Source organism: Cyrtonyx montezumae, unplaced genomic scaffold (assembly GCF_038088225.1).
Source record: "Cyrtonyx montezumae isolate F1298 unplaced genomic scaffold, pur_monq_1.0 scaffold_31, whole genome shotgun sequence".
Classification (NCBI taxonomy): Eukaryota; Metazoa; Chordata; class Aves; order Galliformes; family Odontophoridae; genus Cyrtonyx; species Cyrtonyx montezumae.
This window is the reverse complement of record NW_027072036.1, coordinates 5306251-5323372: the sequence shown is the minus strand read 5'-3', so window position 1 is coordinate 5323372 and position 17122 is coordinate 5306251. Positions and strand designations below refer to the sequence as shown.

The 17122-nt window shown below is 63.1% G+C and overlaps 3 protein-coding genes across 4 annotated transcripts in view; 1 reads left to right on the top strand and 2 right to left on the bottom strand.

Annotated features, from left to right (window-relative positions):
• Positions 1–17122, top strand: part of FAM167B (family with sequence similarity 167 member B) — a 120923-nt gene that overhangs the window by 22393 nt on the left and 81408 nt on the right. The gene's annotated exons all lie outside the window — the stretch shown is intronic.
• On the bottom strand, positions 526–1751 carry MARCKSL1 (MARCKS like 1). Its single transcript, XM_065744696.1, has 2 exons — positions 1617–1751; positions 526–1232 (listed from the first exon to the last, which is right to left on the bottom strand). The coding sequence occupies exons 1-2, from the start codon at positions 1710–1712 to the stop codon at positions 687–689; spliced, it is 642 nt and encodes a 213-aa protein (XP_065600768.1). The 5' UTR covers positions 1713–1751; the 3' UTR covers positions 526–686.
• TMEM39B (transmembrane protein 39B) lies at positions 10751–16115 on the bottom strand. Of its 2 annotated transcripts, XM_065744654.1 has the most exons (8): positions 15988–16115; positions 14188–14407; positions 13829–13912; positions 13138–13292; positions 12237–12573; positions 11740–11927; positions 11260–11380; positions 10751–11141 (listed from the first exon to the last, which is right to left on the bottom strand). In XM_065744654.1, the coding sequence occupies exons 1-8, from the start codon at positions 16113–16115 to the stop codon at positions 10905–10907; spliced, it is 1470 nt and encodes a 489-aa protein (XP_065600726.1). In that variant the 3' UTR covers positions 10751–10904. The 2 variants fall into 2 exon arrangements, with proteins under 2 accessions (XP_065600726.1, XP_065600727.1); XM_065744655.1 differs by lacking the exons at positions 14188–14407; positions 15988–16115 and having other exon boundaries at positions 13138–13213; positions 13829–13886.

The following is a 17122-nucleotide window of genomic DNA, read 5'->3' as shown; positions in this document are numbered from 1 at the left end:
CCTTTCCCACGTTACAGTAGAACCCATACAGCATTATTATTTTTTTCTTTTTTTTTTTCCTTCCTTTAGGAGTTAGAAAATTGCAAATGGAGTGTTTGGGCCATTAAAAAAATTATTTACAGAGGAATCGGCGTCGCTTCACATTATACAGGCAGCAGGACCCCCCCTCCACCCCGACCCCACAGTTCCCCCAGAGAAGCAGAATTAAACACAGCGGACTTACAAGCATTACGGTTTTTAAGCCAAAAGAAAAGACCCTATTAAAAAAAAAAAACAAAAACAAAACCAAACCTAACCAGATTAGCTCTTAAACCATTCGGTTTCTATATAAAAAGCGCAGAATACTTTAAATGAAGTCAGAACCGGGGATGTAAACGCAGAGAAAGGATCCGAGCAGTCCGTGGTGTGGGGCTCCGGGGTCCCACAAACTGTAAATTCCAGTTCTGGCTGTGGGTGGTGGTGGTGACGTGGGCTGGAGTTGGGGTCGGAGTGCAGCAGCTCCGAGCAGTGGTGACGTGGGGACCCAGAGCAGAGCGTGGGGGGGAAGGGAGTCCTAAAGGTGGGGGTGGGCTCGGGGAGCACCGTCAGTTCTGCGTCGGATGGGGCAGTGTATGGGAACAGCAGAGTCCGTGTGTGGGGGGAGGGGTCTCAGGGACGAGTCTCAGGTGAGCGCAGCACATGGGGCTCTACTCCTCCTCCTGCTCCGCCGCCGCGGGCTCAGCCCCCGTGGCCTTGGGGGGCTGTGGGGCAGCGGCCGCCTCCCCCTGACTCTCCGCGGGCGGTTTCTCCTCCTCCGCACTGTGCCCTCCGTCGGCCCCTTTGGGCTCGGCCCCGCTCTGCCCCTCGCTGCTCCGCTCCTCCTGGGGGGCGGTCCCACTCGCGGGGTCCTCCTCCGCTTTGGGCTCCGCTTTGCTCTGCTCCTCCGTGGGTGAGGACGCGGCGGAGTCCCCGTTGTCTCTCTTGTTCTTCCGAAAGGAGATCCCGCTCAGCTTGAAGGATTTCTTGAACGAGAACTTCTTCTTCTTTTTGGGGGTGTCTTTGGGGGCCGCGGCGCCTTCGGGCTTCGCCTCCCCACCGTCGGCGGGGGGGGCCGACTCGATGGTGTCCTCACCGCCCGCCCCGCCCGTGCCGTCTTCCCGGGGGGGTTCGGCAGTGCCGGTGCCGTTGAGGGGCGCGGCGTCACCCCCCGCTTTGGGCGTCATGTCCCCGTTGAGCCGCACGTGGCCGTTCTCCTGCGGGAGCAGCGCGGCGTTACCCACGGCCGAGACGCCCCCCGTCCGCGTCCCACAGCCTCGGGAGCTCCGAACCGACGCGCGGGGGATGGGGGGGGTCCCACCGGGACGGGGTCCCCGTGCTACCACCGGGCGGCGCCCGCGCTCCGTCCGCGCTCCATCGCTCCATCCCACCCCCGGGGCGCGGCCGTGGACGGGGCCCCGCGCGGTACCGGGGCGCGGTCCGGGGGCGGCGGGCGGTGCCGCATCGCTCATTGCCCCCCACCGCCCCCCAGGCCCACAGCCGCCCCCTCCTCTTCTCTCCATCTTCTCCCTCCCCCACTCCCCACCGCCGTCTTTGTCCGCCCGCCCGCCCTCCCCCACGGGGCCCCCGCCGCTCCCTACCTGCCCGTTGGCTTTGGAGGGCTCAGCGACGGCTGCGTGCCCCCCCGGCGGGTCGCTGCCCTCCGTCTTGGCCGCCTTGGAGCCCTGGCTGCCCATGGTGCGGCGCGGACCCCCCCCACCCCCCGCCGCGGCGGTGCGAGCGGCGCCGAGAGGCAGTGGGCAGAGCCCCCCGCCGCCACCGTAATAAGGAGCGGGGAGGGGGCGGGACGCTGTGCCGAGACCGCCCCGGGGGCGGGGGACGGGGCTGAGCCAACGCCCCGCTGGGGTCGGGGATGTGTGACGGCCGCCAGCCGCCCCCGACGGCGGGGAGGCGGTGGGGAAGGGGAGCGGTGGGGGGGGCTCCGGGAGCGTCCCTTCTTGTCCCAGCTCCGTCGCCCCCCAGGACGGCCCCATCACCCTCTTCTGGCGGCCCCACCGCCCCGGGTCGCCGCTCCCCCCCGGCCCCATCTGCCCCCGGAAGTTCCCTCGGGGACGGCACCGTGAGTTACAGCCCCGCTCCCCCTGAGCCGCCCGGTGGTTTTATTTTTGCTTTCTTTCTCTTCTCCAGTTTCCCAGAAAGGGGGAATTTAGGAGAAGGGTTTTAATAGTGATGTCAGCACTGAGGGTCAGTGCGAGGAGCGCCATCGCAGAGTGGGGACCGCGGTGGCCTTGGGCAGTGCACCCCGGGGTGTTGGGCTCGCTTGGCTCCCAGGTACCACGGTTCTGACAAAGGGTCCCCAGGGAGTGCTGGTTGGAGACACCGCTGGGTCCCGAGAGACAGAGAGTGGGGAGCCCCCCCAGCCCCAGCTGCATCCCGAGGCATCAAGGCCACCATCTCCAGGGGGGGGAATAAAAACAATGCCCCGCTCTGTGTGCTCCGCCAACAAGGTCATGTTTTGTCTCCAGCCTCCCTCCTCCCCCCGCGCACATCATCTCACCCCCGCTGGAGCAAAATTTCTCTGTTCATTAAAGCAGGCCGCATCTTCCTGATTGACTTTTGGGTGCCAGTTGATGAAGCCCTCGGCCGCTCATGGGGGGGCAGCTGCTGCTGGAGCCATCCCGGGGCTGCGGGGGATGCAGGGGGGGTGTGAAGGGGCACGTGGGTGCTCAGTCGCTCAAATGCAGCACCCCGGTCCTGGCCCATCTGCTCCCACCACTGACGCTGCCCTCAGAGCTGGGCTGGGGTGGGGCCGTTCTGGGGGTTACAGGGATGGGGCCGTGGGGTGGGGACTGCTGGATGTCCCTGCTGTGTTTTGGTGGGGGGGGAAATGCTCCTCTGCAGTCAGAGCGCAGCGCTGGAGGGGCGGGAGGTGACCATCAGTGTGAGTGCAGGTCGCAGTGCAGTGCTCCTTCGGCATCAGAAGCAACGCAGAAAATCCCACGTGTGCTTTCATCTCAGCAGCACATCTCAGCAGCACATCTCAGCCCCATCTCCCCTTGAAATCCTCCTTCTCCTGCAAAGCTGTGGCACCAACCTCAGCCCGGAGCCCCCGAGGGCCCCGTGCTGCCTCGCAGGCTCCGGGAAGCAGTGGGGATTTGCGGATTATGGGGCTGTTTGCTCCCCAGCAGATGGACAGGAGGCCAAATCTGTCTGCTCCGACCCGGAGGGCCTCGGGGAGGAGAGATCTTCGCTGATGTTATTTTCCACTTTCCAGACCTACTTAAACCTCTTGCTGATTATTAATTTATTAGGTGCCAGGCACTGGCAGCCCACAGGACACGGCTGCGCTGGAGTGGGGCAGGAGGGGGTACCCCCACCCCACGGGGTGCCCCCACTCCACTCACCCCCAACTGCCACGGACTGATGGGATCAGGGAGCACTCAGCAGCCCCTGCTCACCCACTGCAGGTTCTTAGTGGGACCCCCCCAGCAGGGACAGCCAAAGGTGCTGGGAATCAAGCAGAGGGATTTCCATATTGATTTATAAATAGTGAAGGAATTAGCTAATTAGAGCTCTTCTGGGGAGAGGATTCCAGCAGGGAGAGCACGGAGGGATGGCTGCTGGCAGAGCTGTGCATCCCATGGCTGGGAGGAATCCATGGGGTGGGCTGGGGGCTGCTGCACCGTGTCACCGTGTGCCACCGCATGCCATCGTGTCTGTGTACTCCCCAGCTCAGACTGCCTGGCACACAGAGCTGTGCCCAGAGGGCTGTATATCCACATACAGGAGGAAAAAGCTGCGTGGTGTCATACCAGGGGACTTAGGAGGAAGAGGGCAGCGGGCATAGGAGGGGGGGAGGTGGTGATGGAGGGCTTTTCCCATCCCTGGTGAGAGCTGATGTCTGCCACCTCCAAACCCACTGCTGGGTCACTGCCGAGCCCCCCCTGCTGCCTGCACTGGGAAGAGGGGTCCTGGGCCCCAGTGGGGGTCTGCTTAGGGCCTTCCCATTGCTCTCGTCCCTCCCTGGGTTACCCTGTCCCCTTGTTCTGTGCTGGGGCACTGCTGTGGGGTCCCTGCTCCTCGCCCAGAGCTGGTTCCGAATCTGTCCTGCCCTGGGAAAGGCTCCAGCCCGGGAGGCTGCAGCGAGGTGCTGACTTCCCATAGAAACACATAAAAGGGCCCGTTCTTGTATTTGCCAGAGGCCCGTCATTTTTGGTTGTGAAGATCCCATGGCAACCGGTGCCTTGTGTAACTGCGTCTTCTATTTCTGGGGCTGCTTTTCACTTTGCTAACATCCTCCTCACATCCCCCCGTGCTGCCCATACCCCATTTCCCACATCCCATTTCCCACTCCCCCATGTCCCGGGGCCGCAGGACGGGCAGCACAGATGTGCCCATCGTGATGCACATCCCCTGTGCTGTCGTCCTTCCCCCCCCCCCCCGGTCCTCAGACATTTAGGGCCGATTCAGGGCCGCCTGACCCTGAGCTACGTGTGCCCATTTGGGCCGTGTGTTTGTGCGGAGGGGAAGGGCCCACGTCCCTCCGGAGGGGGTCTGGGTGCAGAGAGAGCTCTTCGGAGCTCCATCCTCACTGGAAGGGAAGTTTAGAATGGAAACAAAAGCATCTCTCCGTCCAAACGCAGCTTTCCCCATCCCGTTTCCTCCGGAGGTGCCAGGGGAGCGTGCCCACAGCCGGCGGCACGGCGAGGAAGCATGACGGTGCTCCGGATCCGACCCCAATGGGGACCAGAGAGGGGCTGTGCTGAGCTCCCCCCATCCCGGAGCCACCTGTGCCCAAAGGGACCGTGGAGAGGCGTCGCGATGCCCACAGTGCCACCATCGACCCAGCACAGGCGCGGCAGCACGAGCCCTGAGCATCCCACACTAACGCAGCCCCACAGCCCATCCGGCCGCCGCCAGTGCGGACCCCGAGGACGACCCTCGGTCCCCACCCCGGTGGGTGACTGCTGCACCCCCGGAGATGGGCGGTGGTGAGCGGACCGGGGACAGGAAAGCGGCGCTGGGATGCTGCGGTCCCTGCCCCCAGCGCTGCCGATGTATGGGCCCCTTTCTCCCGGGCAGTCAATGTGTCTTTTTGTTGCGCTGCTGGGTTTTGATGCCTGCGAGCAGGGACAGACAATAAGTCGCATTGTTCCCTTTCAGCAACATCTGACGGCCGGGCAGAGTGAGGCCAGCGAGGCGTGGGGGATGGGCTGAGAGCTGCGGGGCTGAGGGGCGGCTTGAAGAGAGGGATGGGCAGCAGTGCTGCCATGCAGCTCGGCGCATTTCTCGGCGCATTTCTCGGCGCATTTCTCGGCGCAGCCCAGGGCGCAATTCGCAGCGCGGCGGGGTCGGACGGGAGCAGCTGCGGTGGGAAATCACACGGGCAGCGCTGGGATTGTCCTCAACTTTCCATCAGAAATCCCCTCCTTCCCCGATCCCCCGCTGTCCCCGCCTGGATTGCTTCACTGCCGGGAGCAGAATTCCCCTCCGCCGCAGAGCAGAACCGAGAGCGTTCCCGGGGCCGCGGATCGGGCTCTGCCTGCGCGCCCGCGGAGCCCGGAGACCCCGGGCTGGGGCCGGGGGGGGGGGGGGCTCGGAGCCCATCCGCTCCCCCCATCGCTGCCGTGGCTCCGGACAATGCTGCCGGGATGGGGTCGGCAGCCGCGGGTCGGGGGTCGGGTGATGGGCGGGGGCCGCGGCGGTGCCGGGGGCTGCGGGGCCCTCCCCGCCCCCACCCGCGCGCTGCACCGCAGATGCATTTCGCCCAGACTTGCATGGCCGTAACCATGGCAACCGCTGCTCGACGGCGGCATCCCAACGGGGCTGGGGGCGGAGGGCTGAGCGGGGACGGGGGGGGGTAGGGGGGGAAATGGGGACGGGGTTGTGGTGCTGAGACGCGTCCGCTGCTGCGGGGCGGGCGGTCCTGGGGGGCACCGCCGGGACGGGAGCGGGGGGTCAGAGCCGCTGCGATTTACACGGCGTAGTTCCCCCCACGGCTGAACTCTCCCCGCGGTTGGATTCGCCCTACGCGTGGGTTCGCCCCATCCCGGCCGCGCTGCGGACACGCGTCTCAGCGCAAACCACGCGTGTGCGCGTCCCGTGGCACAGCCGTGCAGCTGCGCGCCCCATCGGCGCGGCGGGGAGCGGCCCCACTCCCCCCTTTATCAGCCCGGACCGACCGCGGTCCCGCAGCCGTCCCCGCCCGCCTTTGTCCCCGCGTTAACCTTTAACCGCGCCGGCCCTCCCGCAGCCGCACCCCGCAGCTCGGGGCCGCGCGTGGGGCGGTGCACGGGTGGGGGTGGGGTGGGTCTGCCCGCACTCCGCCGCCTTCAGCCGCAGCGCGTTCCCGGAGCCGCTGGGACGGAGGGGACGTTGCGGGGTCGGCCCCTCGCGCTGCTCCCCGCTCGGCTGCAGGAAAGCCTCCAGCGCTGGAGTGACCCACTAACCCTGTTCTCCTGAAAAATGCATGAAGCGCGGCCTGCTGCCTCCGGGGACGCGCGCACGCGCTCACGTGCGCTGGGGCGCGTTCGCGGCATCGCAGCATCGCTGAGCTCCGCACTCCGGGTGCCCGGGGGGGCTCCGCTCGCCGTCCCTTCGCTGCCCTGAGCCCCCCCCCCCCAATCTGGGAGCGGTACCCGAATCTCACGCTGCCGTTCCCAGCAGCGGTGCAGCGGTGCCCGGAGCGGAGCAGTGCGGATCACGGAGCGCCGCTCCCACCGCGCGGCCGTGACCTCGTTTCTTCTCCGCTGCGTTAACGCATCGCAGACAGATGGCTGCGGGCCCCAGCGTGCGGGATCCGGGGGGTGGGGGGCAGCGCAGGGGGTGTGCGGGTTCGTGCTTCGCTCGGCCGGTTTGATTTTGGTGCGTTTGCTGATGTGGTGGGGCCGGGTGGGGCCGTGGGAACGCGGCTGAGGTGCGGAGAGGCGGCGTGGGGGGGGCTGCGGCCGGATCCTGCGGCGCCGGGGGGGCCGGAGAGGGTCCCGTTGGGTGCGGGGACGGGGAGAGGAAGCAGCGGTGGGGCCAGAGCGCTTCTGAGCCCTTTTGGAAATCCCTGCGGCTTCCTGTGCGGTGCAGCAGTTGTGGGGCAGCAAAGTGGAGGAAGAGCGTGAATCATCCGCAGGAAACCTCGTGGCTGCAGTCCAGCGTGGCTGCCCCGCACCGTGCCCCCGTCCTGGTCACCCCTCTCACCTCCTCCCCCCCCAAAGGCTCACGGCGTTACTGCAGCTGTGCGTGCGCGGGTGGGTGGGAGTGAGACGTCTGCATTTCCAGCACGGCCTCTCCTCGGCCCCGGGAGCAGTGCTGCATCCTCCTCCTTAGCCCTGATTTTGTTTTGCAGCAGCGCAGTGCTCCAGTGCCAGCCAGGTGGCAGAGGAATCAGTCTCTCGACTCCTCCAGCTAATTAACATAAATTGACACTGACTAATTAACCATCCCAGCTCATTAGAGCCTGCACTGCTGCGGCGCTGGGAGCAGCCGAGCCCTCGCTGCCGTGGGGGTGGGTGCAGGCTGCACCCTGCGCTGGGCATCCCCCCCCATCCCTCAAAGCTCTGCAGCCCCATCCCACAGCCCTCACCGGGGCGGCAGTAACAGCTCAGCACGGTTCCCTTTATCCCTGGCTGTTCTCAGGTGGGGTTGTGCTTTGGATTGGCGTAAGGGTGACCCACTCACGGGCCGTGGGCTGATGGAGCACTGCACCCCTCCCGGGAGCTCAGCGCTGCGACCCCTGGGGGGGCTGAGCCGCAATGGGAGCCGCAAATGACACCGCCAGTGACACTGCCAACGTCACCTGCACTGCGATGGGCGGCCCCGGGGAGCACAGCCTGCGTCAGCACAGCGCGATAAGGAGCGGTGCCCCGAGCAGAGCTGGTGCGGGGGGGGTCTGTGCCGCGCTGACCCCCCCCCCCCCCGGCTCTGCAGGGAAGGAAAAGGAAGTCCTGCGCTTCCCTCCTCGCTCCGGGTTTTGGCTGCCCGGGAAATGGGGCCCCGGGCAGGTCCCATCCTGCACCGCAGAGCAGTACCCCGGCCCCCCCGGCCCCCCCACACCGCTTCCCGACGGCTGAATCACAGCACTGCGTCCGACCGCTTTATGGGAACGGCCTCGTGGGGCGGCGGTGCTACGCGGGGCTGTCGGGATCGGGGGATGGGTGGGGCCGTGCTGGTGCCCCCCCCCCACTCACAGCTCCCTGCATCCATCCCTGCTCGGTGGATTAACAGCTGGGTCGGCAGGAGATCCCCAGAAGTGATTGCAGTCAGGAGCTGCCCCGCGCCCCGGGGGGGTGCGAGGTCGATGTGTTTATCGCTGATCTGGAGGGAAGCAGTGGATCACTGCTGTGGGGACCCAGCACCGCCCGGCCGAGCTGAGCTGGGCTGTGTGCTCCTGTGGTCCGGGCGGGGACCGACCATCCCCGTGTCCATCCAACCTCCATTTCATCCACCCTCACCCCTCGACCCCTCCGACCTTCCACCACCACATCCGTCTCTCTCTACTCCTCTGTCTGTACACATCCATGCTTCCATGAACTCATCCATCGCTCCAACCTTCCTTCCATTCATTCTTCAGCCCATCCACGAACCTCTCTGCTTCTCCCCCCGTCCGTGGAGGGGTGTGGGGATGCCACCACGGGGCTGACAGTGGCACAAGGTCCAGGAGCCCACAGCTCCTCAGGACAGAGGATGGAGGGCACCAGCACATCGGGGACAGCCCGCAATGGGGAACGTGGCTGCAGAGAAGGCTGAATGGGATGTCCCCAGGAGTGGAGTGGGATCTGGGGGTGAAGGAGATGTCACCCACCCGGCTGTGGGCTCAGCAGCAGCGCAGAGGAGGGAGCTGTTAAATATTTATAGGTGCTTGGGTAAAATGGCAGCGTAACGGGGTGGGGAGGGAAGGGGGGGTCGCGTCACTGCTCTCCCTGATGCCCATCTGTCCTCGCAGCGCTGCGAATCACCATCTGCTCCCGGGGCGGCCCCGCACCGCGCTCGGCCCCATCCCACCGTGCAGCGATGGGGCGGTGCTGCCGGGCTCGGGGGGCACAGCATCCGTCCCTGCTCCTCCCCACGCTCACCGCTGCCGGCAGTGAACTCGTTCAGATCTGAAAATGAGGGCGTATGTGCGCGTGTGCATAATTGCTAACGAGGACCCACACGCTAATTCAGGGCTGCCAATTAAGGCAGGTCCCGCTGGCCCAGGACGGGGCCTCGTGGGCCGTGTCCTGCCCCGGTTTTGGCCGGGTTGAGCCCTGGGTAAGGTCGGGTGTGAGGGCAGCGGTGGTCGGCACAGCCCAGCACCGCTCAGCACCGCTGGGTGCCTGGGACCCCCGCAGCCCCCATACCCCACCTCCGTGCATCCCTGCAGCACTCCCAGGCACTGATGTTATCTCTGTGTCAGAGCTGCTCCTGGGAACCCTGAGCAGGGAAGGGCAGGACGGGGCCTGGGAATGGGATGGGATGGGATGGGATGGGGGCAGCAGCTGTTCCCCCCACGTTGGGTGGGCTCTGTGGGAATGTGGCTGTGGCGAGGAGGGGTTCCTGGTGGGCAGTGATCTGTCACTGCATGTGTGCCACATCCTGGTCTGTATGAGGGGCAGCTCTGTGATCCCATAACGGCTGTTGTCCCCATGACCAAAGCAGTGCCAGGGTTCCACCCCTGGGCTACCCCAGAACAGATCTGCAGTGCCTGTGGGCTCCCCAGTTCCTGAGTTCGTTAGGTACAGGTGCAAGATTAGCCCTAATTGCCACAGCTTCTTCCCAAGGGATCCTCGTTACCTGCAGCAAACCTGCTCCGGGCAGCTGGCCCTAATCCCGGGATTAGGGGGCGGCAGATGGGGCCTGGACCCCGGGGTCACTGGGACAGAGGGGACAAAGTCCCCGCTCTGGGCAGGCAGTATCTCCTCGGGAGGAGCACTCTGGCTTCTCCCAGGGGAATTCCCACCCGGGATCTCCCCGGGGACGTCGTAGGGAAAACCCCACTGCCCTCAGCGATTCAGAATAAAGGAGAAGTGCTCCCCACGCTCCCCGTTCCCGGCTCCGTGGACAGCGCTGGGGACGCATTCGGCCGCACCGCTCCCGTAGGGGAACGGGGCCGGGACGCAGCGTAACTGCCCGTGGGGGTCGGGGTGCGGAGGTCGCGATCCCAAATCGGCTTTGGAGGGTGCGGCACAGCGGAGCTCTGAGCATCCCCCGGGCTGAGTGCACTCCGGCCGAGCAGAGGGCAGCGGCCGTCCCCGTCCCGGACCGTGTCCTCGTCCCCCACCCGCAGGGCGGCTCCGGGGGTCGTGGCGGGGCACGGGGACGGGGGGGGTCCGGGTGGGGCCGCGTCCTGCACGCCGAGAGCCCCACGGCTGCGTGCTAACCCCAGGGCCCCGCTCAATGGGAGGAAGGAAATCCTCATCCTCGGGAAAGGCTGAGCGCGGTCGCTTCCTCCCGGGCCGTGGGGAGGGGGCTGCGGGCGGGCGCGGAGAGCTGCGCCGAGCCGGGCCCAACCCCACGCCTTCCTTTCCTCGTCCCTCCCTCCTCCTCCTCCTCCTCCTCCTCCCGCCGCTCCTCCGCCCCGCACGCACCGCCGGAGTCCCGCACTCTGCGGGCGCCCTCTGGCGGCGGCTCCGCGGAACAACTCCGGGACGGGCAGCCCCGTCCGGCACCGCTCCTTCCTCCCCATCCCCGTCCCCGTCCCCGTCCCCGTCCCCACCACTCAGAGCGGCTGCAGCTCCCCCCACCCGGGCAGGAGGAGCCCTTCCCCTGCGGCCACGCGCGACAACGAACACACGGACGACTGTTGGGAGTAAAAAAATATCTTTTTTTTTCCTTTTAATTACATCAGTTATCAAAGAAAAACAAAACAAAACAAAAGCAGTGGTAACAAAAATACAAAGCTCTGAGGGTTCCTCGTTCTGTTTGTTGTGTAACACGTTGGCATCAGTGCAATTGTCTTAATTTAACTTCTGCTCTGAGTCCCTGCTGGCGGAGTACGCGTAGGCTTTGCCCAGCACCAGGCGGTCACGCAGCAGCTTGAAGAAGGCGTAGTAATTGCTGAAGAGGATCAGAGCCAGCGAGATGGTCTGGTGCCACTTTTCTGAAGAGATCAGCGAGTACAGCTGGTAGAAGATGACAGCTCCTTCCAGCAGGATCAGGATGTTGAGGATCCGCAGTGGTTTGCTGAAAAAGAACTGCAGGAGAGGCTGCAGTGAGGCACGGAGCAGCGCAGCCCCCCCGGCTCCGCGCTCGGGGTGGGACGTGTGAGGTGCGTGTGCTGCCCCCCCGCTCCCAAAGGGAACGTGGCCTTACGTGGAAGCGGAAGTGTGAGACGTCCGAGGGCACGGCCACGTTGTAGTGACCCACGGCCTTGTACACATTCTTGCTGTGCTTCACCAGCACTCCCTGCGGCCACATGCACTCCTCCGTCCACCTGCAGAGCACAGCAGAGGGATCTCACATCGGCTGCCAGAGGAGGACGCGGCCGAGGGGGATCTGCTGCCCTCCCACTTCAGCAGGGGCAGCATTTGAGCTGCAGCCATCTGTGCGGGCACAGCTTGGTCCTCCAGGGCAGGGAACGAATGGCAGTGAGCAATGCAGCTGCCTGCGAGCAGGAGCAGCCAACACCTTGCCAAAAGCAGAAGCACAGACAGCGCGCCAGCCACAACCCCGGCTTTCATTTCTCTCAATTCTTTTTAAGCCAAAAAGGAGAAAAAACGTGACCAGAATGCTGAGCTCCCCACCCAGCCCCTGGACAGGAGGGGAGAAACGAGGCCCAGGAGAGCTCCTTACTGATGCTGCAGCACGTTGGAGCAGAGCGCGGGGTCCACCTTCTGCCAGCAGCCCAGGTGTGCTGCAGCTTTGTGCAGCAGGTCGCAGTAGCGTGCAGGTAAGAGGTACTGCATCAGAATCACAGATGTGCTGATGGAAACCAGGAGGAAGAGCTCACAGGACCAACGCTTGTCGTAGTACTGCGTGTTCTGCGGGGGGAGGAGTGACCGTGTGTGTGTTTGGGCTCAGCTCACACAGCCATCCAAACACGGAGTGCTCCTCACGCTGCCATGAGCTCTGCTTCTAAAAGAGGCATCCACACCACGTGGCTGCTGGGCAGCTCCTGCACACATCACAGCACCAGTGCCCAGAGATGGGGATTGATGCTCAGCACACACAGATCAGCCCTCCAACCTTCCCACGACCCCACCACAATGAGCCACACATCCTCCTCCCTAACCCCGTGCCCCCCCCAGCTGCTCCCACGCTGTGAGGGGTGGGCTGAGGCCCCGGCTCACCTTCACAAACCACACTGGCACGAAGGCCACGTAGTAGGCACTGAGCATGGAGCTCACCAGCACCTCTTTCATGCGCCAGTTAAAGTCCATTTTCAGGTATTCCACCTCATTTCGGATGAGATCTGGGGAGAGGCAGCAGGCGTGAGTGGGCATCGCCTCCATGCCGTACATCTGGCGAGTGTGCTGCTTCCAGGTCTCCTTCAGGACAGTCAAGTAGTCCCTGCCCCTGAAGTTCACCTCGCTGGTCTCTCTGGGGCCGATGTTGGCCACCTGGGAGAAGAGGTTTGTCTTCCGGAGGTCACAGTTCAGCTGGAGGAAGGGAATGTACATGCCAAACCTGCGGCAGCAAAGCAGAGGGGCGGTTATTTCCCAGCAGCTCCTGTGTGCTACACACAGCCAGCAGCACCACAACCCCCAGCCCAAACCACACACTGCAGAAGGGAGCTTCCCCACTATGACCCCAAGCAGCTGTACCAGGAGGGACAGCAAACCACAGAGCTGCATGAAATCCTCTAGCATCTGCCAGAGGGGAGGCAGCAATTTCACAACTGCAAGGTAACGCAACTGGCTTCCTTCTGTTGGCTAACATGAAGCAGGGAGGATGCCTGACCCCCACACCTGGCACAGCACCTAAGGACTGAGGTAAACTGAAGGAGTGTGACACAAGCAATCTAAGAACTGTAATTAATGCTTGCATTAAAGCTGAAATAAGCCTGAGTGGGAAAGACAAGCCCTGGAACCAAGCAGAACTGCGACACAGCAAGAGGGAAAAGGGCACTTCAAGTTCTGTTATCGTGTCATCAAGGGCTGACTTGCACTCAGGCTCCATGTCACCTGAGCAACACCCACTGCACTGAAGCAACACTGCACACCACACACAGATGTCAGAAGAGATACTTACGGGTAACACAGGAACAGGAGATTGAGGAAAGAGTACGTTCTGAAGAGGTGAATGATTGATCGACACAAACTCCAGCCTGTGCCAGTGAGAACAGCAAACCGAGTGACCACCAAGAAAACAGAGCGTGGCAGGGAGACTTTGCTGCTCTGGGAAGCCTGCAGGGAGAGCAGAGAGAGCAGGGCAGCAGGAAGGCATCCACCCCTCCTCCAGAAGCACACGGAAACGGGCAGCTCTGTGGAGTCAGCATCACGTGCACGAAGGGAGAGCGAAGGGAACGGCAGCAGGAGAGTGCCACCAGGAAGTCCTCATCTGCACCGCTGTCCCACTCAGCACAGAACACATCTGCAGTCAGCAGAAACCAAACTGCACCGGCTGCTCCTTGCAGAAAGCAAAGTAATTAAGAGAGCAGGAAAAGAGCCAGAGCCTGTTGTCTGCAAGGAATAAAGCAGCTGAGCAGCCTGGTTGAGAGAGCAACTCAGAAACGAGCACAGAAGGGCAGTGAGAGCCACGAGCAGCGACGTGAGATGCTCACTTCTGTTCTCCCGCTTAGAAAACATGCCTAAGTTCCTGGCTTAGACACAGCCTGAAGCTCTTTGGAAAAGGAGGAAAGAGTGCAGAGCTGCCAAAGGGACACAGAGCCTCGTTCTTCACCCAGGAGGGAAAATGGCCCTGAGGTCTGCGTGCACTTTACCTCCTTCACAATAGCGACGATCAGGCGGCGCGCCAGGACGATCGCTGTCACCGTCAGCACGTTGAAGTCAATGAGATGGAAGTTCTGCAGCAACAAGAAGAAAATGGTTTCACTTCCCACCAGGCAGCAGAAACCTGCTTTAAAAAGAGAAGCTTCCACGGTACTCTTTTCTCCTTGGGCTCTGTCTTCCAAGATCAGGAAGAAGGTGCCAAGCAGACAGCCCAAAATGTGCCAGACGAAAGCCACGTGAGCCAAACCTCCAGGGCTGCAGAGTCACACAGCAGAGGCAGAAAAACTCCTGTCTCACAACCCCAGGGACCCGCAGCCATCAGCAGACAGCAGCTGCCCCTCGTGCTTACCAGAGACGTGTGTGACGGCGGGTGGGACGGGGGGTACCACCACACGGTTTTGTAGATGTTGATGTAGTGGACAAACAGAGCAACCAGGTGACAGAAGAAGAGCTGCAGCTCGAACAGCACGCTCCTCTCCACAGGCAGCTCTGGGATCTTACAGTGCCGGAGGGGAACGACCGCCTGAGTTGCCAGAGGAGGGCTGGAAAGCCCCGTACCTGAACCACTCCTACCGAGGGAAAGCAGAAAGTCAGGACCCACACAGCACTGCCCTCCCACCCCACAGCCACGCTGCAGGAGCAGCTGGGTCTAACGCTGACAGAGGAAGCTGAGCGGACTGGCAGAGTCAACAGCTGCCACAAAACAGAGGTGTCAGCACCCCGAGGATTTCTAGACCCTTGCAGCCTGGGGAGAGCAGCAATTTCCCCAGGGGAAGCAATATTGGGAGCCAGGCCAGCCTACAGCCCCAGCTCATCCAGTATGAAACCCCTTGCTGAGAGTCAGGTTGAAAAGCCGTGGCTGTGCTGTTCAAGGGGCAAGCAGTGACCATCTTAATTAATTACAAGTGTTTAGACTCTGAGTTGCTATTTACAATTCTGAGAGTGCTTGAACACGAAATACAGAGCAATTAAACACGAGCCCTTTCTCATTCTTCAACTCCTATCAACTAACTATGGAAGAAAAACAAGTTCAGTCAGAAGTGCTTACTCCTGTGTGAGCACGCACACAGCTCCAGACACCAACCCTTGCAATCAAAGGGAAGGGAATTAATGTACACTATCCTGATTTGCTATCTCTAAATAACCACAGTCAGAGGAATCTGCGCGTGGGTTTCAAAGCAACCGCAGAGCACACGGTGCCCATCTCCTACTGAAAGCCCCAGGAGGAAACCCTGGTAGTCTCAGTGTGACTGCAGAACGATTTCCAGCCCAGGGTGAACACGGTTACCAGCCCATGCTGTTTGAGACAGAAGGCTGACAGCACAGAAACAGTGCGAGGATAACCTCAGGAACCCAAGTGGTGTCTCTGAGAGCCCTGGATTCCCAGCTCAACAATGCTGACTCAGCTCCTCAGGACTGAGGAATCTGCCAATAACCTCTGCTGCCAAACTCAGAGCAAGTGCTCCTGTTCTGATTCCTCTCTGACTGCAGACACGAGGCCTTTTCCACATGGGACAGCTGCACAAAATTCAGGGCTGATTCTATGAGAGCAGCAGCACCGCACACATACAGAGCAGCTCTCACAGGCAGAGCATAACCTGCACAGAGCAACCAGTTGGGCTGTGGCTCTGTACTGCACTGCCCACGCAGTGATAAGGACCTCTGCACGCTCTCGCAGCAGTGTAGGTACACGGCCATCGCTCCACCTTGCAATAACTTGTTTGAATAACTGTATCCACATGCATTCCTTGGCCTCAGGTCATAAGCAGGGAGTGTGTCACAACGGGTCTACCATTTGCTAAGCAGACAGTTCATAAGGTATCTCCTGCTTATGTATTTCGGTTGGCACAGAACTTCTCTTTCCAACTCTGTACCTCAGAAGCAGAAAGGCAACAAACCAGTCAGGCTTGAACCTGAAATGCAGCCTACACAGCATCTGACCGAGCTGATCTCTACCCTAGAAATACCTCACCTGGCAAACTTCAGGAATGGTGGGAATCAGAGCCCACCCAACAGAGCACGCAGCACAGACACACGCAGGAGTTAACAAAGCCCCGAGCTCCAGGGAAGCCAGCAGTGCTTGGGACAGGGACACAGGCAGCCTCATGTCTGCCTGGCAGAGGGCATGGCTGTGCAGACCTGGCTGTACCTGGTGCGGGAGCGCACACCCGTGACGGAGGAACTCGTGGAGTGCCCGGAGCCGCCAGCAGCCCCGGGTTCACAGAGAGGATTTCGGCAGTAGGACGTGCGGTTGGGGCCCCGCCTTCCCCCTGCCATAACAACACGGTGCAGAGAGGGCTGCGCCTTTGGGGCGGCTTCTTGGCTGCTCACTGCACGGTTACGCCTTCAGTCCTTAAAACTGGAAAGAGAAAGTTTATGAGCACGGCTCACCCGCTCACCGTGCCCCGCGGAGCAGCTCGCACTGCCAGCCTGCAGCACGGAGCAGGGAAACAGCTCTGCTCAGCCCTTTTCACTGCCCAGCTCATCTCTGGCTATAGATGCAGCCCAGACAGCTGCGACGGTCCTGGGGCCACGCTCCCCTGCTGTGAATGCTGCGTGAGCTCAACGTGAGCAGCAGGAGCAGCTCCCTGCTCCCCAACGCACGGCTCAGCCCGAGGAACACAGCCCGCACTGCTGCGGCGCTACCCCCACTCCCCCGGCACAGCACTGCGCTGTTAAACGCAGCGCCCAAAGGTTTCGGGGCACGGGGGCACCGGTCCCCATTCTCCCGGAGCAGCGCTCGCGTGGGACACTTCCACCTCTCTAAAGCGGTACCGCAATAACGCCGAAATCGTTTTCTCCTTTTTTAAGGTGTTAAAGGAAACAGCCGCAGCACGCTGCGTGGGGCAGCGCTGGGGCTCCGCGAACCGCCCCGGGGCGCGGTTACAGCTCCGGACGGTGCTCACCCGGGAGGGGCACGGCGCCCATCGCCCCGACGGAGCGGGGCCGGGGGCTCCGCGGGCGGCAGAGGCGGCGGGGACGCGGAGCTCGGGGCTGTGCCGGGCAGAGGCCGAAGGGCCGCAGAGCCGCAGCGGAGCGCGGAGCGGCCCAGGCCCGGCGCGGAGCCGCCCCTCGGCGCGTGGGGGCGGAGACAGCAGCGCCTCACGGGTCCCGCTCGCCCTCCGTCCCTTCCTCGCTCCCAGCTCGGCCGCCGCTCCCGCTCCCGCTCGGCCTCCGGTCCCGGTCCCGGTCCCGGTCCCGGCCCCGGTCTCCGCCGCCCTGCCCCGTCCCGCCCCGTCCCGCCGCCCTCACCCATCTCCGGCCGCCGCTCAGCCTGCACCGGG